Raw genomic sequence first — 25,295 nt, 5'->3', positions numbered from 1 at the left:
TTGCTACTCCTCTATCTACTTCAGACACTTTTCACTCCCAAGGCTAATTTTTTCACGACCCTTCGTTTTATCGTTCATTGGTTGGTGCTCTACAATATTTGACTATTACTAGACCAAATCTCTCTTATGCAGTTAATTAAGCTAGTCAACATCTTCAATCTCCAACTACATCGCACTTCCAATCGGTAAAACAGATTCTTCGGTATATTAAAGGCACTCTTGCTTTTGGATATTGCTTTTGGATCGACTTTCTCCAAACCTACCACCACGACCTTAGTTGGGTACTCAAATGCTGACTGGGCACCTTGCATTGAAACACGTCGCTCTACCTACGGGCATTCTATCTATCTTGGGGGAAATCTGGTTTCATGGAGTGCCAAGAAACAACCAACTGTCTCTCGCTCTAGCTGTGAACCGGAGTATCCGGCAATGGCAAACAGCGCTGCAGAAATCATTTGGCTCACACATCTTCTTCGGAAACTTCATGCCTTGCCAATGGATCGTCCAACTTTGCTATGTGATAATAAGAGTGCAATTTTTCTTAGTCAAAATCCAGTGTCTCACAAAAGGGCGAAACACATTGATATTGATTACCATTTTGTCAGGGAATTGGTCTCCTCTGGACGTCTTTACACCAAGTTTGTTCCTTCCAATCTCCAGGTGGCAGACATCTTCACTAAAAGTCTCTCAAGGCCACTTTTTGAAAAGTTTCGCAGCTTCTTACGTGTCAGTCCCCCACCTGTTTGATTGACGGGGGGTAACAGCGTAACATAAATCATGATCCTTGATTTATGTTATATTATTTTTGTCATTATTGTAAATATATTGTTTCTATTATTAGGTCCATTATGTGGTCTATAAATTCTAATATTCTTTGTTAATAAAACTCATTCCAAGAATTATTCATCTCCAAAATCCTCCTAACATGCTGTATCCCAAAGGAATCCTCCTAACCTGCAGTATCCCAAAGGCCGAGATTAACAGTGATGTCTCCGACATCAACATTGGCACTGATAATCCTACACAGAAGGAAATAAAACTTGTATGAATTTGTAATTTACCAATATGAAATGAAATCAAAAGAGAGATCATACGGTGGGGAAGGTGTTGCTGGTGTAGGAGATGAGCATGCGGCTGGGTATTTTTTTTAAAACATTTGTGATTATAAGGCAGTGGAGAAGCTGCAGGTGGGGAGTTGTGGCGGTGGTTGGAAGAGAGAATGGAGAAGAAGAAGAGGTGTTTTATTTTAATTAGATATTTAAATAGATTATAAGGTGAGTTGTACTTTCTTTAATTAGATATTTAATAGATAATTAATAACATTTTTTATTAGTAGGAGTATTTTAGTCATTTCACACCCACCTAATACCAAAATTTAACCACCATCCACGACAGGGACAATCTGAGAACGAAATTGTAAAAGTTGAGAATTATAGCTGTAATTTTAGAAAGTTAGGGACTAAAGATGAAAATTGGACAAACCACATGGACTATCCAGACATTTTTCTCTAATATTTACTTATTTCTGGTCTAAATGACTAATGATGCTAGTTAAATTGATATCAAATTATTCTTTTACCATTGATCATATAAAATAAGCCGTGTAATTTAGCATGATTATTTTATTTATATGACTATTATTATTATTATTATTATCCAAGTAAATTACACCATTTTCCCTTGTGGTTTTTTATTGACCAAGGGTAAAATAGTAATGTTATATTAGCTTAACTGAAAAAACTAACCCCATTAATGATTTGGACCAATGTTGCAAAAAAAAAAAAAAAAAAAAAAAAAAAAAAAAAAAAAAAAAAAAGCCGTCAACCATGGGTATTGAATCCAGTGAAAAAAAAAATTAAAGAACTAAATCGAAGCTTCTGAACAAATCTCAGAGACTATTTTTTGTAATTTACTCTAAAGTATTTGATAATCCAAAATTAAAGTATTTGTAATTTACTCTAAAGTATTTAATAATTTACTCTATGTATTAATCTCAAACAGTGAAATCGAGTTAAAACTTCATGAGGAAAAACAATAGTATATGACAAACAATAGACATGAAAACAGACCACTTCTCACGCAACAACAACCACAAGGTAGAATAAGTTGTTACAGAAACTTACATGACGTGAATAGTCTCGACACACATACAGTCAGATTTCATGTTATTATTATATCCTAACAAATTATATATATTATTCGTTAGCATTTTATTGCGACCAACGTTGTAACGAGATATGTTATCAAAGAAATCAAACTCCATATTCATTATCGTCACCATTCCTGAACCAATAATTGTAATCGAATGTAGCAGCACCATCAGGAACATCTTTCATCACCCACTCATGACCTTTGGGATAATATATTCCTGTACGAGGATGTGGGATCCAATAGCCTTCATCATATTCCTTATATTTGTTATCTTGTGGTTGTACTTTATGATCGAATGAGTGTACTTCATGTTCATCATCATAACATTCGTCCCATCTAGCCACCTTGTTCATGCAACGTACCACGACTCTTTTGGGAGTAATGGCCTTACTCCTCCTGCATATAATAAAACCAAAGCTTCATTATCTGATAATAAAAAAAAACAAGCTCAATTGAAACTTTATTAAACTCAGTTATAATAAAGATGGTAAAAAGGTCGTTTATGGTCTCTAATAAGACGACGAGAGTAAAGTAAACCAGAAACGAGATTGAGCCTGACCTAAAGAGCAAAGTCGTTATAGTCATTGCCTGTCCACCTCTAGTCATGGTTGGAAACCAATGAGGAAACTCGTTTATTTGAGTACGCTACAAATTGGTTAGAAAGGTTGGAAACCAACGAGGAAACTCGTTTATTTGAGTACGCTACAAATTACGGATGATGGACCAAAAGGTTCGATCAAACCATCTTTTATAAAGCCAAAAAAGTGTACGGAATATGGGACATAAAGAACAAATTCTCCTTTTTGGTTATTTTAACTCTCTAGATTCACGAATTTAGCACATGGAAAGCAACATGTAATTTTGCTACTATTATGTTTAGAACCTCTTTTGAACGGATCAAAGTTATGGAATATATAATCTCTGAGTTTTATTATGTTACGATAAATTTGTATGTACAGTGCTTAAGGGTTTTATTTTATATATTTTATGGGTTTTATTTTTTTTTTATTATTATTTTTTTTTGACAAGATAAAACTTTGATTATTGATCATTAGTTTAAAGGGAATCAAGAAGTCTAGTCATACAATTGTCTCATCGATCACATTCAAAGATAATATATGTTCCACCTTATGGTTTTGGAAAAAACACTTTTATTATTAGTCGTTCATTTTAGAGAATCCAAAAGTCTAATCCTAGGTTTCATTTCAAATGCTTGAATTTTGATTACCAATAGCTATATCATACATTTGCATTAGTTATATAGAAATATCAAAGTTATAATTTCGATCATTTAAACGCATGTTAGAACTTTCGAAACATGGGGTACAAGTGTTCTATGCAATAATACCTAATGTGCCCTCATTTAATAAAGTTATCCTAATTAATACAATATTTAAAGCTTATTTTATTTATTATTAAGTCATGCGTAATGGGGTATTATAAGGGCATGAAAAGGCTTGATAACACCCCCAATACCGTCCCCTTAGGCGTTATAGGGGTATGAAGAGAGATGGGCATTTCTAGTATAACGCCCATTAGAGAGAAAATAAAACGGAAAGTAATGATTGAAAAGGCATTAACCATTTTAAAAGGGCGTTATGACGTAGACGTGACGGAAAATGCCCCTTAGGGAGCATTAATCATTATGAATGGTCTAATGCGCCATGATAGGGGCGTGAAGGTGCTTGATAACGGCCCCAACATACCTCCCTTAGGCGTTATAGGGGCATGAAGAGAGATGAATACTTCTACAATAACACCCAATGTAGAGAAAACAAAGCGGAAAATAATGATTGAAAGAGCATCAAGGGGTGTTAACAATTACACGTTTTTTAAAGGAGCGTTATGATGCTGTTGCGGGGGCAGTGGCGGAGCTTGACTAAAAGTTCCGCGCGCGGGGGCGGAAAGTAATGAGAACCAATTTATATATTGTATAAATATTTAGGCAAAATAATTGGGGGGGGGGGGCGATCCTTTATAATTTTAAAATTTTCAGTCGAAAAATCAGAAATTTTACACTTCTAACCGAAACATTCGGAGGTGTGTGGGGGGGGGGGGACACCCGGGTTTCCACTAAGCTCCGTCAATGTGCGGGGGAAAATGTCCCTTAATTAAAAAACATTAACCATTACATATGTTCCTATTCTTAAGTATCACAACTAAAACACACAATTTCATATATAATTGGTTTTTTTTTTATCAAGTATTTGCTTTGAATGTATAAGTCTTCTGGTAAATTTAAACAATACACTTTGGATAATTTAAAGGTAAAAATTTGTAAAACTAAAAGAACATCAAATTCTAATAAAAATGAACAACTTAAGTCAAGGCACCACGACCACGACGACAACAAAATACTTATAATAAAATAGTAACAACAAAAACAACAATAATAATAGTAATAATATTAATACCCAAATATAATTAGCATTATATATTTATAAATACTTAGGTATATAATTAATAGCTCATGACTTTATAGTCTAGTGACATCTTAGTGGTGGGATAAAACTTTGAGACCAATAGGTCCTTGGTTCGATGCCTACAAGTGAGTTTTTTCCATATTTATTGTGTTTCCTCCATATACATTATGCCTAGTTGAGATGAATATGATCAGGTGGTTCCGCTAGTGACACGATAATACTCTAGTGGTCCGTCAATTATCCAAATATTTGTCGTTAATATATATATATATATATATATATATATATATATATATATATATATATAGGGGATGGATCATGAGAAAACTAGTTTAAATGAGAAAACCAAAAAACTAACTAAAAAAAGCCTAAAAAACATACCAAAATTTTTTTTTTTTACATTTTTTTTATAAAAAATCGCTAGTTTTTATACATGGAAAAAAAGTTTCAAAAAAAAAAAAAAATTTTTTTGTTGTATTACACATGGGTAGAGGATCCTGTAAAAAGTGGGACTTTTGTGAGAAGTGTGAGAAATAATTTGGGAATGACAAGTGTCCTTTATCCTAATTAATTCAAAAGGGTATATTAGTAATTTGACATTTTTATCATTTAATTGATTTCCAAGAATAACTGTCAAAAAAAAAAAAAAAAAACTGCCGAGGAGTTTTTTAAGCTTTGAATCGAATTTTGAATTAGGAGAAATTTTAGGAAACATTATACATCTGATTGTTTTATATTCTTCATCATCTTTTAATCGCAACATCTTTTAATCATACATTGTTCATGGCGTGGTGTTTTAAAAAACTGGAGACACTGACTATGATTCAAGTAATGGTGTTTTATCTGGAGACATTGTTCATGGCGTGGTGTTTTATCTATGACTTGAATCATACATTGTTCATGGCGTGGTGTTTTAAAAAACTAGAGACATTGACTATGATTCAAGTCATAGTGTTTTATCTGGAGACATTGTTCATGGCGTGGTGTTTTATCTATGACTTGAATCATAGATGTTTAAAACACCACGCCATGAACAATGTCTCCAGATAAAACACCATGACTTGAATCATAGTCATGGTGTTTTAAAATCTAGGAATGTTTTGTATTGATAAAACACCACGCCATGAACAATGTCTCCAGATAAAACACCATGACTTGAATCATATATGTTTAAAACACCACGCCATGAACAATGTCTCCAGATAAAACACCATGACTTGAATCATAGATGTTTAAAACACCACGCCATGAACAATGTCTCCAGATAAAACACCATGACTTGAATCATAGTCAATTTTATCCAGTTGTTTTAAAACACCACGCCATGAATCTGATTACAGTTCTCTTTATGATAATGTATGACGAATATGTAACCAAAGACCTCCTACAATTAAGGTGAATCATTAATTCCTATATTTAAGGAAAAAGGAGTGAATGTAGGAGTTTTTGGTCGTGTATGATATGGTTACCATATTTCAAACATTGAAAAAGACACTATTGCCCTTCAATTTTACATAAGGTCCATCTAATTAATACACAATTTACATTTTTATACCCTATTGATCTCAACCATTAGATCAAATATCCAATGGTTTAAAACACTTCTTACCCTTCTTACATTTTAGACACTTTTTACCATATCCCTACCCTTACACATGTGCACTATTACTACGGATATAGTGCACATGTGTAGTACATGTGTAGCATGATTGTGAAAGTCCCGCCTAGGCTCCGAGTACTCCCCGAGTACTCGCTACAAGTTAGGCTGCCGAGGCACGAGTACTGGTCTCTCAGGCCAATTACTCCCCGAGTAATCTCCGCCTAAGCCGAGTACTTCCCGAGTACTCCCGAATCCGACTAGGAAGCGCCTATCGACTTTTGCAACCATGATGTGTAGTACACATATAATCACATATAATACACATGTGCAGTACAACAATTTTTTTTTGAAAATTTTTTTATATATAAAAAGTAGCGATTTTTTTTTATAAAAAAATGTAAAAAAAAATTTGTATGTTTTTTGGCTTTTTTTAGGTTTTTTTAGTTAGTTTTCTGGTTTTCTCATTTAGATGTAGTTTTCTCATGATCCTCTCCCTATATATATATATATATATATATATATATATATATATATAGAGAGAGAGAGAGAGAGAGTGGGGATCCTACGAAAAGTGTGTTTTTACTAAAAAGTCTAGGAAGCGATCTGGGCCATCCATGGGTATGTTTAATGGTTGAGATCATCTTGGTGGCATTTTGGTAATATGTGTTTCTTAAAAATAAGATTATTTAATTAATCAGGGGTAGATATGTCATTTAGCTTGTTTTAAATATGGAAATAATTGTCATTTCATAACCACCCCACATTTCATGCGATTTTCTCTCTCTCTCTCTCTCTCCCTTTCTCTCTCTCTCTCTCTCTCCCTTTCTCTCTCTCTCTCTCTCTCTCTTCTTTCTATCCTTCATGAAGAAACGAATCAAGAAAACACATCGTATTAATCTGCTTGCTAATCTGCTTGCTGTTAAAAAACAGCGTCAAGAAATCCTCCAGCATTACCAGCATGGATGGTAAAACACAGCGTATGAATATGCTTGCTGTTAAAACACAACTGTATGAATCTGAATGCTAAAACACAACTATATGAATCTGCTTGCTGTTAAAACACAACTGTATGAATCTGCTTGCTGTTAAAACACAACTGTATGAATCTGCTTGTTGTTAAAACACAACTGTATGAATCTGAATGCTAAAACACAACTGTATGAATTTGAATGCTAAAACACAACTGTATGAATCTGTTTGTTGTTAAAACACAACTGTATGAATCTGAATGCTAAAATACAACTGTATGAATCTGCTTGCTGCTAAAACACAATTGTATTAATTTGCTTGCTGTTAAAACACATCGTCAAGAAAACGGAGATGATACAAACAGTATTTGAATGGTGATGATGAACTCGGAGATGGTGGAGATGGAGAAGTGTTTGATGATGACGAAGACGAAGAAGGAGAAGGTTGCGAAATACAAAAAATCTTGGAGAAACAGTTTCCATAATTATAGGCATTGTTAGTTAATGGGAGATAAAATTCCAAAAAATAAAATAAAATGTCAAATTACACAAGTGCCCTTTTAGTTAAAATCCCTCCATGCCACGTGTCACATTCTTATTGCTTCCTAGACTTTCTAGGTAAAACCCACTTTCTACCCAACTCCTCCCGTATATATATATATATATATATACATATATATAGCCCTATCTATATCTATATATATAATTAATAAAAATGTATAATAATAATAATACATAAATATAATTAAGTAGATAATTAATAATAAGTAGTAATAATTATGACAACCTAATTTTAGTGTTTAAGGCAAGTCTAGTTAGATTATGCTCTACAAAAGAGCCTTGGTGACTCCTGCCGCATTTAGGAGTATTATCTTATTTAAATACTAAACTATATAATTACCAAATATTTACATAATAATAATAACTAGATGTAAGTCCCGCCGCGTTGCGGCCGGGGGCTTATAAATTGAGGCACAACCTAGACAAACACAACATAAACGTTGTTGGTGGCGGGAGAATTGTCTATCGCTAATCTGGATGAACTTTCACCCATTCTAACCCAATTTCTGTTTTTAATCCGCCCAGGAATTAGTTTGGATCTGATTGTATGCATATGCTTTCCTGCAATTCTTTCTTGTTTCCCTTATCTTTCTCCTGAGCAAAAAAAAAAGAGCATTTTTCATTTGGTGCTATATCATATATATATAAAAACATTTGGAAAATGAACTTATAAGTTAAAACCGCTGTTTAACAATGTAAAGACAACAATCACCTTTCATATGTTAACTAAGCTTCCAAGCCAGACGCATTCTTTCAGAAGCAAATTTTAAAGCTTTTTATTGCCAGTTTAACTTCCTTATTCATATAATCTTCTGCTTCATTTTTAACACTCTAAAAGTATCAATCATGTTAATCCTCACTCTATGATAACAATAATGAATTACTTACTATACAATCTAACAGGCTTGTTATAAGTTATAACCTCTAGACTTTCTCTTTCTTTATCAGCTAAGTTAACCAGCTGCACCACCCAAGACCTCTTTTCATTTAGAGCTTCAAGCCTAATACACCAAAAGAAAAGACAACAGATACCCATTAGACAACAAATAACTCAAAAATCAATGTCATACAAACTTGGTTAAAAAACGTGAATCGAATTCGGGTTATTTGAGGATGAAGATGTCGTGGTCGATTCATTAATGGGCAAAACTTTGTTTCCCACGCAAATCATTACATCGTCTTTCTTTGAAGCATCGCCGAACTTTAGCCCTCAGGTGACGTCTTCTTTCTTCATCACGTTAACGAATAGAAGGGTAAAGTATACAGCTCTGGTAGTCCACAAACTTAACAAATTTTGCTACTTCTGAGTAAAACACTGAACAATAACATCCAATTCACAATCATAAAAAAAACGTACACACATCTACAAAAAACTTCTTACTTCACTCAAATCTTGTGCAACTAAAAACAACGCATGATAATCTCACCTCCCCAAAGCATCATTACACACGGATGCTGGAGACATTGTTGTTTCAAGTATTGCCTAAAAGTAATCACTATTACTCATCTTAACACTTCCTGTCACCAGCTGAACACAAAATAATACTAAAAAGAATTAGACATAATGTAACACCCCAAAACCTGAATGTTTATATTGTTGTACGTCCCTTTAGGATATATCATGAAATAAGTAACTAGGTTAATTAACCTAGTTAAGGGAAAGGTAAAAAGCTAAGGAAATAAGAATGAAGTGCAAATTATGTTTTATTATCAAACTTGAGGGACTATTTTGGGCATTATGAAAGATGAAATAAATAAAAATCAATTAAAACACAAAACTCACACACTGATGTGTGTGAGTGTGTCGCCCAGACAAAAGAAGAACAAGGGGAAAACCCTAGTTCATGATGATCAGCCAATTGATGAGGAAATTGAAGATGTATAGGATGCATGTATCAAGATTTTCGATCTCTTACGTGTTCTTCACAATCAAGTAAGTTAAATTTTGTGATTTGTTGATCTTGCATGAAGTGGGTTATTGATTAATCCACGAAGTAGTATGGAATTAAGCATGATTAGGTGTTAGAATCGCTATATAAAACATGTATTATGTATGATTTCGACTAATTTGATGTTCTAAGATGAAACCCATTTGTGATGGTGAAGATGGCGACATTGATATATCATCCATGTCCAATTCTTGTTCAATAATGATGTACTATGTTGTGTATGATAAATTCTTGTTAGATGAGTTAAAAGAAATGTGGCGTTTGATATGTTTGATGTTTATGTATGAATGATACTTGTTGATTAGTAAGAAAATTTGATTAATTATGAATAAGCTTGGATGATTATACATAAATTAGTTGTACATTGTGCATTAAAGGGTGTACGCACACCAAGTGTTTGATAAAATGCTTAGTATAAGCTAACATGTGAAATTATACGCTATATAATGGATGAACATGTGTAGAGTTGGATAATAACGTGATTGATGATAATTAAACATGAGAAGATATATTTAAGAAGGATTTTGTAAGATGGGATAGTTGGTGGTATGAATTGGGTTGAATTATGAATTAAGAATTTGCACTCTATGCTTGAATGGTGATGTGCATATCATATGTCGGATTAGTGACTAAATGGTAATTTGGATATGGATGTGCACTAAACGGGTAGTTTATGGGCTTACTAGTGAAGAATGATGTAGGGATTATGCTAACTACTAGCTTTGAATGTGGATGACAATTGTAGGATCATGAGACCTTTAGTTTATATTGATTTGGTTGTATATGAGCATGATGTAACTTGATGAATCATTTGCTTAAAAACATATTGCATGATGAATATGAAATGTATATAGTGCCATTAGTATAGCTTAACATGATACGAGTATGAGAAGATGTGATCTTGGGTATATGCCTTATGCTAGTTAGATTTGACTAATGAAAGTCAATGTTAGTAATAGTTGGTAAATGTGTGTCAAATTGAATGGGCATGAATACTAACATTATTATGGCATGACGACATGAAAGAATAGGAACCAAACTAGCATGGACCAAGCATGGAAGGCAAACGGATCAAGATGAGGCAAGGAAGAGGTTACGAACACGGATGCACAAGGTAAGTGATTTCCGAATCACTTCTTAGTTTGTTAAGTAAGGTTATGTTCTAGTTAATTAAGCATAATGGTTGAGACAAATAATGGATGGGTTGTATGAAACCAACGATTTCGCTAAGTAGATGTAATGGGTCAAAAATGAGGTCTTGATGTTATAATGAAATGAAGAATAAGAAATGTCTACGGAATGGTAACCGGGTAACGGGCAGGATTGGGCATAAGCACGTTAATGGGTGAGTGGAAGTGCGGATAATGTAAAGGTTTTATAGCTATAACGTTCTTGTAAGTTTTGGGCTAAATCGAATGTGTTATTGATGAAAATATGAACGGGTCAAACAAGTCATAAATGAATAATAAGTCGATAGTTCATAAGTTAAGAATTTTCTTAATTCGGATATGGGATTTCAAGTCCATATGATAGAATGTGAATTTACAAGCATGTAGGAAGAAACGGGAGGTTAAACGGGTAAACGGTTCAAAAGTTATGCGCGTTTTAGTGCGTACGGACGACGAAACGAAGCTGCAGAAAAATGCATTTTCTAGAGGGCGTCTCCGACGGGCATGGGGGCGTCGCCGACGGGCTCTGGAAAGTCAGTTTTTGGCTGACGGGCTATTTGACTGTCTACGGGAGTTTTGGGCTACGGGTATTTGCAAGGGCCGTCGCCGACGCCCCTAGGGCCGTCGCCGACGGCCTCCCCATGTTCAAAAACCTGAAAAATGTTATCTAAGTTGATTTGGGTATAGTAGGCTTCGGTTTATCATTCGTGGACCACGACGGGCCTCCCAAACATGATTTTGATCGTTCCTTAGACGTCTAGGGGCTATGAATCTAAGTCTAAGTACCATGTAATTAATGTAGGGATATATAGGAGGTATGTAAGATCTTGAACGAGTACATAAGGGTATAAGTACATATGTATGACGTAGTAATGTATGTAAGTATGTTGACGTGTATTTATGTATATGTGAATATACGTATGTGTGTATGTACGTATGTAGAGGCGTAGTGATGTGTGTGCGTATGTAGATGTGTATATGGTATGTATGAATGTATACATGTACGTAGGGATATAGGAGGGTATGTACGTATGTAGATGTGTATGTATGCATGTAAGAAAGTATGTATGCATGATTTATATACGTCAAGTATTACATTATTAATAGTGTGCTTTGAGGATGAAAAGTAATGCAGGTACGTTATTGAAGCCTCACCAGGATATGGATACACAGATAAAATGCTTAAAGTTCGGAAAGATAACGAATGGGAAGTATACGAGATTGAACCTTGTTTATGTTTTGGTGTACTAATGTTATGAATGTATGTGGTGAATGCAGGTTGTACGAATCCCGGGCGGTTATCATAAAGAATAGAGATCGAAGACCGAGTCACAAGATAGATTGTACGGGAAACATAGAGTATGTGCTTTAGCAAATAGGACTTATACTTTATTTTGTAAAAGATACATATTAAACCAAACTTTCAAGTAGGTCAAGATGTTTGTAATGAAAGAAATTTTATGGTACGAATTTCCGCTGCGTCTTTTGGGTTAAATCGTGTTAGGGCGTTACACATAATTTAGTAACTCTATGTACTAACAAACATGTTCAACAACAATTATTTGTTAAAATGAAACTGACAGCGGAAAGTATAATTATGCCTGCTTCTTGGGCTTTTTTTAAGCCAGATTTAGATCATCCCCAGCTCTAGATGCAATCACCTAAAATTGATCTCTTAATCTTTCATAAGATAAAATTAGGTGGCAAAACCCTCGAGCCAACTATGATTTGTAGACAGAGTGAGTGGTGAAGAAGCCCATGTAGTGTTAACCAATAAAATCAAATAAACAATAAAGTTAGCACTCAATCACCACATAACTCAACCTAATCTTCATCAATAAAATCAAATAAACAATAAAAATTAGCATAACTCAACCTGATCCCAGCATAAGTCGATGAATTATTGATTTGTTTTTGTGGAAGACCTAGTTGTCCACAGTAATAAGGCACGGAATAAAATTTGCAAGTAAACGATTGTGAAAAGACCTAGCTGTCCACAGTAATAAGTCAGGGAATAAACTTTGTAAGTAAACGATTGTGAAACATCGCAAGAATTCAACCGCTAGGGTTTCAGTCGCAACAGAACCCCCAATATTTCTCAAATTAAATAAAACTAAATCAACAATTCATCAACATCCTCCTCATCAAATTGATGCTACGTATCCTACACACACATAAATTCTACATCAATCACACGCTAACCCTAAAAAACCCTAGAAACAAATCTAAGAGAAGGTCCGAAAGTTAAGTCCGGCAAAATAAAAATAAAAAGTGAAAGAGATCGACCTTAACACATGCTCAGGATCGTGTGGTGAAGACGAAGGAGAAGATGGATTCGAACGGGTTACAAGACAATCGGCAGTGGAAGAAGACGATGAGGGTTCGAGCACTCTATTTTCACTTCGTTTTGAGGGTTGTTAGGGTTCTTCAAGTGCAGGCCAGAGAAACAAACAGATGGGTATGAAGCGAACCAGATGATTTTTTTTTTTGAAAAACACCCAAAGCCCTTGGTACAACCCATCGAAGCATAAAGTTGTTACTTATTTATAGGGTTTTAATAATAATAATAATAATAATAATAATAATAATAATAATAATAATAATAATAATAATAATAATAAACATGTACATGTACATGAACATGTTCGTTCGTTAAGGAATAACCATGTTCATGATTGGTTCAGAACGCTTAGCCAATGAGATTTCTTGTATGTGTTTGTTCATCAAGGAAGTGAACAATTATCGAACATAAACGAACGCAAAAGAACACAAACAAATGTTCATGAACATAAATGAATACAAACGAAAGTTATATCTTCATTTTAAAATAAAATATGCAATATTTATTAGAAAGAGTATGAAGAATTCACCAAAAATAAATAAGTACTTAACATAACCGTTCAAACATAATTTACATAATTATCATAAACATAGTTGACACAAAAATTAAGAAGTTTGCCAGGTTTTAACACAAACTGAACTTGAACTAGTTAACTGAAGAATGTTGACAGAAGCGTATAGTATAACTATGGTCTTAAGTTTTCAAAAACTAAAACCATTAAAATAGAAATATAACCTAAAAAATCTTTAAATGAATGAACATAAATGAACACGTTACCGAACGTTCACGAGCATAAATGAACGAACGTAGCCTCTGTTCATGTTCGTTTGTTTAACATATCGAACGAAATTTCTTGTTCATGTTTGTTCGTTTATTAAACAAACAAACATGAATATAAACGAAATTCCTGCCGAACCGTTCATATACTGTTCGCTGAACGTTGGGTTCGTTTACAACCCTTTTTTATCACTATATGGCGGTTTTGGAAATTTTAGTGAAAATGGGGGTTTCACTAAATAATGTGAACACCAATATTTTTATTTATATATGTGTTGTATAAATAAGTATTCATGGGTTTGTGTTCTACGTTGTGAGAGCATCATCATAATGAACCAAATTATGTTCAAAATTGAACTAAAATGAATAAGATATCGAGACTCGAAGTTGTATGATTAGAACAACCAAAGATAAAAAATGGATTAAGCCTTGTCAACTTGTCACACATAGGTGGGATGACAAAACTTGAGGTGGTATATAAGGAGTAGCACGACTTGTAAATTGTTTCCTTAAAAACAAACACTAATGGAGTGCGAAGCACCCTAACTCGCACATGAGCAAGCACGCGCATGGCGTGCGCGATAGGCGCAATGTGCACTTCTCATCACCACGAGCCACTTGAGAGCTTGTAATTTTTTTAAAGTTGGTTCAATCGACTAAGTTCAGGCTAGGGTGGCTCACGGTTCGGGTATGGTGCGTGTCATGCAAGCCCAATGGGTAACAACTCGTGTCGTCAGCAGTACCCCCTGCTGGCATCATTTTTTTCTGGTGGCAGCACTAGTATCTTTTTTTTGGGTAAAGGGTTACCTCAGGTGAATTTTATAAATAACCAATGAAGAACAAAGGCATGCCAGAGCGGACATACCAACTAGACTTGACATACCAAGCCTAGAAAATCTAAAAACACAACCAGACGCAAAACCAAACAAACAAACAGCCCAAAACACAGGCAGCACTAGTATCTTGTATATGCATGGAAGTTCAAATACTATACAAAAGGTAGGATCAAATACATAATAGCTATTACTACTAGTAGTATTATTATTGTTATTACTTTATTGTTATTAAATTACTTTTTAAGTCCCTGTGTTTTAGTGATTTTAACTAGTTGAGTTCAAAAGTAAAAAAATTTAACGACCTAAGTCCCTATAAGCATTTTCATTGACCATTTTAGTTCTTTTGGGTCCAAAATTTAACCTTTTGAGTTCAATTTTTTGGACTCAAATCGTTATAAAATAAATACAATTGGACTCAAAACGTTATAAAATAAATGGCTAAGGACTCATCAGGGCGTTAAACTTTTTGATTTTGAACTTAAGTGGTTAAAACCACTAAAACACAGAGACTCACTAGTCATTTGGACTAGTGAGTAATTTACTTCAGTACAGTAAATTTTGAACTTAGTTATTATTATGGTAAATTACATAGATAGTGGCTGAGGTTTGTTTTTTATAATAAAGGTAAACGAGTAATTTTACTTCAGTACAGTAAAATTTAACCTCACTAGTCATTTGGACCAATATTACAAAAGACAAAAAGGAAAACCATTAACCATGGGATCTGAATCCAGTGAAAAAAATACCAAGACAAAATTCAAGCTTCTGAACAAACCACAGAGACCTTTTTTTTTTAATTTACTCTAAAGTATTTCATAATCCAAAATTCAAGTACGCATGCTAATGGTAGAATAAGTTGTTATAAAGAACTTACATCACATGAGTAATGTCGACACACACATGTTATTATTATATCCTTGCAAATTAATAATACAAATATAATGAAATATGTTATCATAGGAATCAAACTCCTTATCTATCATGGTCACCATTCCTTAACCAATAATTGTAATCGAATCTAGCAGCACCATCAGGAACATCTTTCATCACCCACTCGTGACCTTTGGGATAATGTATTCCTGTACGAGGATGTGGGATCCAACAGCCTTCGTCATGTTCCTTATATTTGTTATCTTGTAGTTGTATATTATGTTGGAATGATTGTACTTCATGTTCATCAACATAACATTCATCCCATCTAGCCACCTTGTTCATGAAACGTACCACGACTCCTTTTGGAGTAATGCTCTTACTCCTCCTGCATGTAATAAACCCAAAACTTCAGTATTTGATAATAAAAAAACGTGCTCAATTGAAACTTTATTAAACTCTCTTATAATAAAGATGGTAAAAATGCCATTGATGGTCTCTAATGAGACGATGAGAGTGAAGTAAACCAGAAAGGCTAATCATTTGCATCCAAAAACTATTATATATCAACTATAAAGAAAGGACACAATCGACCCTCTCACGATCACTTGATGGATAACAACTGAACACCAAAGACATCAAAGATAACGAGAATGAAGTTGAGCCAAACCTAAGGAGTAAAGTCTTTATGGTCGTTGCAAATCCACCTCTAGTCATGGTTCAAAGGTTGGATATCGATGAAGAAACTTGTTTGTTTGAGTACGCTTCAAATTGCGAATGATGGACAAAAAGGTTTCATTAAACCTTCTTTTATAAAGCCAAAAGTGTATGGAATATGGGACATAAAGAACAAATTCTCCCTTTTGTTATTTTAACTCTCCAAATTCAAGAAATCAGCACATGGAAAGCAACATGTAATTTTGCTTCTTTTCTATTATAGACACTCTTTCGAACGGATCAAAGTAATGGAATATATAATCTCTGGGTTTATTATTGTGTAGGGATAAATTCACATGTACATAGTGCTTAAGGGTTGTTTATATATTTTATGATCATTCGTTTTCAGGCAATCAATTACTAGTCATACAAATGTGTCATAGATCACATACAAACATAATATATATTTTACCTTATGGTTTTTGAAAAACACTTTGATTATTAGTCATTCATTTTAAAGAATCCAGAAGTCTAATCCTGGGTTTTCATTTGCAAATGCTTAAATTTTGATTACCAATAATTATATCATGGATTTTCATTAGTTATATATAAATAAATTTTAAATATGTGCATTGTTTCACTATCAGATAATGGACATACCTGTTTATGTGTTTCATATATCAAGAATAACTAGCTAGGTTTAAGAAGTTCGCCGCGTTGCGACGAATTTCTTTTGTTATTTAGTCTGTTTTTACATGTGTTTTGAAATCACCACGAGCGTGTTGCGAACAGAACTGCTGACAAGAATAAAAAGAAAATATAGAAAAAAAAACACTAAAAGATAACCGAAAAAAAATCAACTAAAAAAGTTGTATGGTAACGATGTTGTTCGTATGAAACCCGTGGTCAGATGAGCAAATTGTTCTGGGTACCGGTACCAAATTTGCCGAATCGAAAGATCTTAAGTACCAATTCAGTACCGACTTTTGGCGTTCCTGGTACTAGTTCACTACCGTTTTTTACCTTCATATACAAGTACCGTAACCGGTATTTTCAGTATCAATACCGATTATGTATCGTTTGGCACCGAGCTCATCCCAACCGCTGAAACTAAAAAAGAAAAAATTAAAAGTTGAAGAAAATCAACAAAAAAAGTTGTACGATACCGTTGTTCGTACGGTAACCGTGATCAGGGATGAGCAAATGGTACCGGGTAGCCGCACTGAATTTCCCAAACCAAAAGATTTCCAATATCAATTCGGCACCAACTTTTGGCGTTTTCTATATTAGTGCCGGTTTTTACCTTCATGTATAGATACCGAACAGGACCGTACTAGTATTTTCGATACCAATACTGGTTCAATACCGGTTGACACCAAGCTTATCCCAACCCTTGATATTAAAAAAATGATTAAAGTTAAAAATAAAGAAAATAACTATTATTATAATATTAAAATAATAAAAGTATTAAAAAAACTATATATTATTATAATATTAAAATCACCATTCATTTCAATTTCTTTAGTAATATATAGTAATAAATCTTAAAATATAATATTTGTATTTATAATATATACAACTAGTAAAATAACTTGCGTGTTGCGGCATAACATCATGTCATAAATTAAACTCGATTGAAACCATTAGATAAAAAAACACCCGTGACGAAATGTAGATAAAAACACATATACAGTATTTTTACAAATCAACAAAAGTTACATCGTAAATTAAACTCATGTAAAACCATGATATATCCAAATTTGTTATAACTACTAAACAAATTTAACAAAAAATCAGATAAAACTATAATTATTGTAAAACTAAAAAAATATAGAAAATATAACACACACAAATTGTTTAGTGTATTTAATAAAACCATAGGAAAAAAGTATGAATATTAAATTCACAACTATTTAGTTTCCCATTTTCAACACATACATTTTCAAGTGCGGTAATAGTTCTTTTAACTTATTGGATAAAATGGGCGGCTAACGTAATAAAAAAAAGGGAGGCAATAGTGGTTGCTGTTTGTTGGGCTAAACGGGCGGTATAGGGAATAGTGCCAGGCATCTGCCTGGCACTCCCCTATTGCCTAACAAATTTACAATTTTATCACGCTTTATGCTTTTTGCCCCCACTTAAAAATAAATTTACGCTTTTGCTCCCAGCTAAATATTTCAATTTTGCCCCCCCCCCCCATTTCAAAATTATGATTTTGCCCCGTTCAATTTACAGTTTTGCCATTAGTTTTTCCCCTTAAAATTACGATTTTGCCATCAGTTCAAAAATAGGTTTTTATCCCCAATTAAAAATAAATTTACGATTTTTCTCCCAGCTAAAAATTCCAATTTTGCCAATGGTTTCAAATTTACGATTTTTGCCCGTATAAATTTATAGTTTTGCCATTAATTTTTTTCCTCATAACCAAGTTACGATTTTGCCCTCAACTTAAATTTACATCTTCTCCATCGTTTTTGTTTGTTTTGCTGGTGAAATTAAAATTTTGCCCCCATTGTAAAATTACAGTCATGCTGCGGCTGCCTGGCACTCCCCCGTTGGTCCATTTAATTTACGATTTTATCTCTGAATTAAAATTACGATTCGCCCTCAGTTAAAAATTACGTTTTTCTTATCATTTTAGTTTTTTTAGCAAATCTATAAAGGTTTTTTGTTTTAATTTGTTGACTCGATTTAATTTTTTTCGTGTCAAGGAGCTGCCTAACACTGGCTCATTAGTCCCGAAAAATTACAATTTTTCCCTGAGCCCAAAATTACGGTCTTATCATCGTTTTTGTTTTTTTTTCCTAGGAAAATTATAGTAATATTTTTTTAATTGATTGAGAATTATTCGGCCATCGCCCCGCAACGCAGGCGGGGTATCAACTAGTTTGATTTACAAAAAGAAAATAATTTTTAGGTTTCATGTGACTAAAGTGTAAAAAGGAGAAATTTTAGGACAAAAATTACAGAAAACGTCCTTTACATTTAGTGTAACTTGTAGGTATTATCCTTTATCCTTAAAAGTTGCACGGGCTGTCCATTACGTTTGTTTTTTTATTACAGGTTTCAGCCTTTAGCATTAACACCGTTTATTTATGTGGTTAAGTCATAAACCCTTCCCACCCCCGGTTCGTCGCTTGATCTTCTCACCCCCAAAATTGGTTACGAGCAATCGAACAAAAATGGAAGGATTTCACATCCGAACTGAAGAAGACGTCTATAATGTAAACGATTTCCTTGGTATTTCATGGTTCTCTATTAAATCTTAATCTTTTGGGTTTTCTTTTAAGAAATTTGGTTATTTTTTTCTTTAATTTTATGAATACATGTTTGTATCCTATGTTATCCTTGATCAATATGCATCATGGTGGGTATTTCACTACTTTTCCAAGCTGTAGGTATGACAACGGTATGTTAAGCTTGGTAGATTTGTTGGATACTAATACGTTTGGTTTGTACGAGTTGGAGTCGATTAGGAGGATATTGGGTTATACTCTTGATGTTCCAAGTTATTACAGTTATACAGAGCCAGGTGGTGACTTAGATAATGACATTCATTCAATTGATGTCGATGTGTTAAACCTATATACATATATATATATATATATATATATATATATATATATATATATATATATATAGGGGGCTGCTAGAATGAGAACCACCCCGAGTTGTAAGAACCGCGAGAACTACACCCCACGGAGCGCCGTTCGCCATGATTTTTTTACAAGTAGATGTGTGTATTATAAACACAGCCGTAAAAAATCATGGCGAACGGTGCTCCGTGGGGTGTAGTTTTTTACACCACAAGTTTGGTGTTTTTTAATTTTTTTTCTTTTTTCTTTTTTTTTCACCAAACTTGTGGTGTAAAAAACTACACCCCACGGAGCGCCGTTCGCCATGATTTTTTACGGCTGTGTTTATAATATACACATCTACTTGTAAAAAAAAAATCATGGCGAACGGCGCTCCGTGGGGTGTAGTTCTCGCGGTTCTTACAACTCGAGGTGGTTCTCATTCTAGCGGCTCCATATATATATATATATATATATATATATAGGGGAAGGTTCAAATAAAAACCACTAGTTATTGTGAAAACTCGAAAACTAATTAAAAAAGCCAAAAAAACATACCAATTTTTTTTTGCATACCAATTTTCGCCATTTTTTATACAAAAAAAATTTCAAAAAAAAGTATATTTTTTTTTGTAGTGCACATGTGTAACACATGTGTATGTGTACTACACATGTGTATTATTACACATGTGTACTACAAATTTTTTTTATATAAAAAAACCTTCGATTTTTATAAAAAATTGAAAAAAAAATTGGTGTGTTTTTTAGGCTTTTTTTAGTTAGTTTTCGAGTTTCACAATAAAAGTTTTTTTTTCATTTGAACCATCCCCTATATATATATATATATATATATATATATATATATAGGATGAGGTTCATGAGTGAACAATATCCTTGTTTGTGAACCGAGTGAACCAATCTCAACCATTCATTTTATTTACGGGATGAAAAGGTTAGGATTGTAATTCTACATTTATTTAATTTTTTTAAATTCATTTTCTCTTTATGAGCATCAGTTAGATGTCATTTTTTTAGGAAAATTAGGAGATTCCATTTAATTATATCCAAGATTCTATAATATCTTCAACTAATAATTTCAAAATTCATACTGCTAATCTGTTTCTTTTTTTTTTTATCAAATAAAGACGTGATCATGGAGGAGGCTTAATAAAACTAATTTATACACACGTATACCACTTTCCGTTTTAGAACAAAATCAAACACATTATAATGTATGCTAATTAAAAGAGTAAAACATCATGCAACAAAATCCTTGTTTCTGTTCCATCATTCAATCAATAAATATATATTTAGAATAAACTTCAAAAAAAGTCAATATGTTTCTGTTTACAACTACTTCACTGCCAATACAAGTTTACACCCTTGTTCTAGATCAACTAGTATTCAAAGCATAAGAGAAACAACAACTTCTGGCACCAATGGCTTCAAGGCCTTCAAAGCAATTTAATTTTTAGTCTTTAGTTCTTTTTGCTGTTTCGATGCAGGTTTATGACTATAAATATGTGTACACCCAATGAATTCTAAACTATGTACGGACGCTATACACATGTGTACAGAAACGATTTTACAACAACTCAACCAACCAAACAGCATAACATCGCATAAAAACAGAGCAAAATCAAAATACACATGTGTACACCCGCCTCAAACAAAGCATAATAAACAGAAAACACCCTGTACACATGTGTACAACCCAGTGTACAATCTTCATCACATTTTCCCAAAAAAAACAAAACCAATAATCGAAATACACATGTGTATAATGGTATAAAAAACCAATACAATTTTTTTTCAAAAACCAGATACAACACAGATATACATATGTGTATACATATACAACACTGATATACATATGTGTATACACAGTGTACTTATGACTATTGTGCACGATATACACAAGTGTACATCAACAAGATTATAACTACTATGCACAACATACACAAGTGTACATCAACAATATAAGACCATTTATCCCAAAAAAGGGGCTGCAACTTTCTCACGCCAATGACGATACCAGAAAAACAGAGCACCATCAACACTCTTATTCACAAAACCGAAACCTACAAACCCATTACTACTGTAATCGAATACAGATCAATCAAAACACAACGTTGTACCATAAACATTTGAATAGACAACTACTACATCTTCAAAAATGATTGAACGAAATCCTAACCTTTCTATTTCACATAATTCAAAGAAGTAATAATCATAGACAACCGGAATCGATTTACTGAATATAAACTTACCAATGCGAAGCTTCTATTGATTTCCCTCAACTGAATATAAACTTACCAATGCGAAGCTTCTAATCGCCGGTTGCGTAAGAAGATGAGTGACAAGAATTTTGAAGGAATCGCTAGCCTCAATTACGTTTCCAGTTTCCCAATAGTTGGTGATGCAGATATGCCACACCTTCTTTATAGCTGGCTTCAAAACCCAATCGTCGGTGATGCAGTGGTATAAGGAATGAATGGGGTTCTTTTTTCTAGAGAGGGAAAATCTTTAAAAACTTCTAAGAATAACTGTTTAGTATTCATGGTTCCCAAAATTAAAATGATAGATATTTACTATAATGTCCCTATACGATTTTTTTGCTTGTTACATTTTACAAACTAATTACAAAATTGCCATTAGTATTAAATCTGATCATCCAAGAAATGAAGGGTCAGGATCTGTTCACTTTGTTCACAACTAAACCATTGTTCACTCTAGAACCCTACCATATATATATATATATATAATATATATATATATAATATATATATATATATATATATATTAGACTTGGAAACGCCAACATTCAACCATAATTCCCAACACAATCTAGTGTTGTGCTTGAAGAAATCAGTGACCTAGAAGCACATATAACTTATTTGCCTAGTGTTAGAGGTAATGTTGAATTTGATAATGATAATATGAATGATTTTGATCCTTCCATAAGTCAGAATGATGTTCCCATAGATAAACATAATGAGGTTCAAAATCATGATGGTAATGAAGTATTTGGTAATGAGGAGTCTGATGTTCACAACAATGAAGGAGATGAGGATAGTGAAAATGAGTGAGATGATAGTGCTACTGATTCTCATGAAAACATTGGGAATATTAGAAGTAGAAAGTAAAAGTACCTTAAGAGGGCTCATGGTAATGATAATAACTTCTCTATTAGGCAAATGTTTGCAAATAAGGATGAAGTTAAGAAGTTTTTTAAAGTGCATACAATGGAAACAAGAAGGCATTTAAAAATCATAAAATATTATAAAGATAGAGTGAGGGTTGCATGTGCAGGGGATGTCCTGGGGTTTGAAAAAAGTCAACCTACCAAGGTTGTTAAAAAAAAGTAAGGCTGCAATTACAAAAGAAACAAAAGAGAAAACTTAAGATGATGGAGAATCTGTTCAAACAGATGCAGACAAAGGTAAAGCGGTTGAGAATGAAAAAGGTGTTATATTAGGGGTACCAAAAGAGAACAAACATAAAGGTGGGAGGGTGAAAAGAAAACTGATGACCAATATATATGTCCTTGGGTCTTGTTAGTGTCAAAAGACTATGTAACAGAGGCTTGAATGGTGAAGACCTTAATTGTTGAACATAAATGTCTTTAGAGTAGGATAATTACTGCTTGCACTTCTACTTTCTTATCAAATCAGCTCATGGATCAAATTCAAGATAATCCCAACATACCAGTAAAAGCAGTCCAAGAACAGTTCAAAAAGAGATATGAGGTAAGTGTTTCTAAAATGAAAGTTTTTCGGGCTAGATCCAAAGCACAATAAGAACTATATGGTGATTATAGCACCCAATATGGGCTCCTTAGAGATTACTATGATGAACTACTAAGAATAAACCCAGGAACCACTATCAAGTTAGATGTTGAACTGGTCCAAGATCCAAATTGTGCAACCAGAAAATTCAAGAGAATATATATATGCCTAGGTTCATTAAAGGAAGGTTTTAAATTAATTGGTAGAGAAATGTTAGGGCTTGATGGTTCATTTATGAAAGGGCCATTTCCAGGTCAGATTCTCCGTGTTGTTGGAGTTGACCCAAACAATGGCATTTATCCACTCGCATATGAAATAGTTGAAGCTGAAAACATTAATTCATGAATTTGGTTTCTAAATTGTGTTGCTGATGACTTGGATATTGGATCAAATTCAAACTTTACATTTGTCAGTGATAGACAAAAGGTAAGTTTTCACATTTATTTGTTACATCAATTAAATTTGCATTTATTGAAGTTTTTACATTTATTTGTATTATTTTTTTACCAGGGAATCCTTCAAGCAATTACAAAATATTATCGGATGCTGAGCACGGATTTTGTTTATGACATATCTATGAGAACTTAAAGTTGTCTTTCAAAGGTCAGGCATATAAAGATATACTTTGGAAAATAGCATCAGCAGTTGTAGAATTTGGGAATGGAATGGAGGAGTTGAAACAAATGGACACTAATTGTCACATGTGGTTATCAAAGATAAACCCAAAACACTGGACCCGATGTCATTTCTCAGGTATATGGATATTTGTTACATTCATAATTTGTTAATGATGAATGTAAATTTTTGTTCATGTATGTAAGAGGAAGGGCCCACTCTGATATGCTTTTAAACAATATGTGTGAGGTCTTCAATTCAAAGATATTGGATGGCAGAGACAAGCCCATAATCACAGCTTTGGAGTACATTAGAGAATACATCATGAGAAGAATAGTTAATGTGTTGCAAGTGATTGAATGGTGGAGAACATTTTCAGGTTTCTTCTAGTTCTGACCAATGTGTTGTCAGTGTAGTTCTAAAGACATGTAGTTGCAGAAGGTGGGAACTCACTGGAATGCCATGCAAACATGCAGTGGCCACTAACTAGAACATGGCACATTTTGGTCAAAAAGTTGGGATACCAGAAACTTGGGTGCATCAAGTTTACAAACTGGAAACATGGAAAAAGGTGTACAATTTCAAGATTTTTCCCATCAATGGTAGGTCACTTTGGCGCAACTCACAAGTACCAACTACCATCACCCCACCAACTTATCATAAACAAATGGGAAGACCAAAAAAGAAGAGAAAGTGATCTGCAGTTGAGTTGGAAGATGTGGTTAAGCGTGGAAAGTTATCAAAGAAAAAAGTCACAGCTAAATGTGGTAAGTGTAAGGGCTTGGGTCATAATAGAAGGTCTTGCACCAGGCAAAGCAACAACACCTCCAAAGGGAAACCAAAAACTGGAAAAACTACCAAAACTACAACCCAAACTGCTGGTGGCAAAGGAAAGAAGAAAGGAACGACAAGGCAGGCCAAGAAAAGTAAATGAAAGTAGTGTTTAGTTATCTGTTGGTTTTTGGAACCATTATGGTGTCTTTTAAGTATGTTTTGTTTTGGAACCATTATGGTT

General features: G+C 33.6%; 2 protein-coding genes and 1 long non-coding RNA gene across 7 annotated transcripts; all 3 read right to left on the bottom strand.

The window, feature by feature from the left end:
• Positions 1–2,081: 2,081 nt before the first annotated feature.
• On the bottom strand, positions 2,082–2,879 carry LOC110917073. Of its 2 annotated transcripts, none has more exons than XM_022161688.2 (2): positions 2,711–2,879; positions 2,082–2,547 (listed from the first exon to the last, which is right to left on the bottom strand). In XM_022161688.2, the coding sequence occupies exons 1-2, from the start codon at positions 2,755–2,757 to the stop codon at positions 2,253–2,255; spliced, it is 342 nt and encodes a 113-aa protein (XP_022017380.1). In that variant the 5' UTR covers positions 2,758–2,879; the 3' UTR covers positions 2,082–2,252. The 2 variants fall into 2 exon arrangements, with proteins under 2 accessions (XP_022017380.1, XP_035841130.1); XM_035985237.1 differs by having other exon boundaries at positions 2,082–2,544; positions 2,711–2,854.
• Positions 2,880–8,065: 5,186 nt separating this feature from the next.
• On the bottom strand, positions 8,066–13,289 carry LOC110917072. 4 transcript variants are annotated; one of them, XR_002580293.1, is made up of 5 exons: positions 13,108–13,289; positions 9,131–9,231; positions 8,626–9,018; positions 8,416–8,534; positions 8,066–8,297 (listed from the first exon to the last, which is right to left on the bottom strand). It is a non-coding gene; the product is annotated as an uncharacterized LOC110917072 (long non-coding RNA). The 4 variants fall into 4 exon arrangements; XR_002580291.1 differs by lacking the exon at positions 13,108–13,289 and adding an exon at positions 12,403–12,494; XR_002580294.1 differs by lacking the exon at positions 9,131–9,231 and having other exon boundaries at positions 13,108–13,288.
• Positions 13,290–15,617: 2,328 nt separating this feature from the next.
• LOC110916335 lies at positions 15,618–16,805 on the bottom strand. Its single transcript, XM_022161083.2, has 2 exons — positions 16,316–16,805; positions 15,618–16,033 (listed from the first exon to the last, which is right to left on the bottom strand). Exons 1-2 carry the CDS (start codon positions 16,360–16,362, stop codon positions 15,748–15,750), a joined length of 333 nt encoding a protein of 110 aa, XP_022016775.1. The 5' UTR covers positions 16,363–16,805; the 3' UTR covers positions 15,618–15,747.
• Between the last annotated feature and the right edge of the window lie 8,490 nt (positions 16,806–25,295).

The sequence above is a fragment of the Helianthus annuus genome, chromosome 16 (assembly GCF_002127325.2).
Source record: "Helianthus annuus cultivar XRQ/B chromosome 16, HanXRQr2.0-SUNRISE, whole genome shotgun sequence".
In the NCBI taxonomy this organism is placed as follows: domain Eukaryota; kingdom Viridiplantae; phylum Streptophyta; class Magnoliopsida; order Asterales; family Asteraceae; genus Helianthus; species Helianthus annuus.
Note: the sequence above shows the minus strand (reverse complement) of the source record. Positions and strands in the feature narration are given on the sequence as shown.

Excerpts from the sequence above, each read along its gene's own strand:
- LOC110917073 (XM_022161688.2), bottom strand. The coding sequence starts at position 2,757 with ATGACTAGAGGTGGACAGGCAATGACTATAACGACTTTGCTCTTTAG. Across the intron at positions 2,548-2,710 it reads ATAACGACTTTGCTCTTTAG|GAGGAGTAAGGCCATTACTC; the intron begins GTCAGGCTCAAT and ends TATTATATGCAG.
- LOC110916335 (XM_022161083.2), bottom strand. The coding sequence starts at position 16,362 with ATGACTAGAGGTGGATTTGCAACGACCATAAAGACTTTACTCCTTAG. Across the intron at positions 16,034-16,315 it reads ATAAAGACTTTACTCCTTAG|GAGGAGTAAGAGCATTACTC; the intron begins GTTTGGCTCAAC and ends TATTACATGCAG.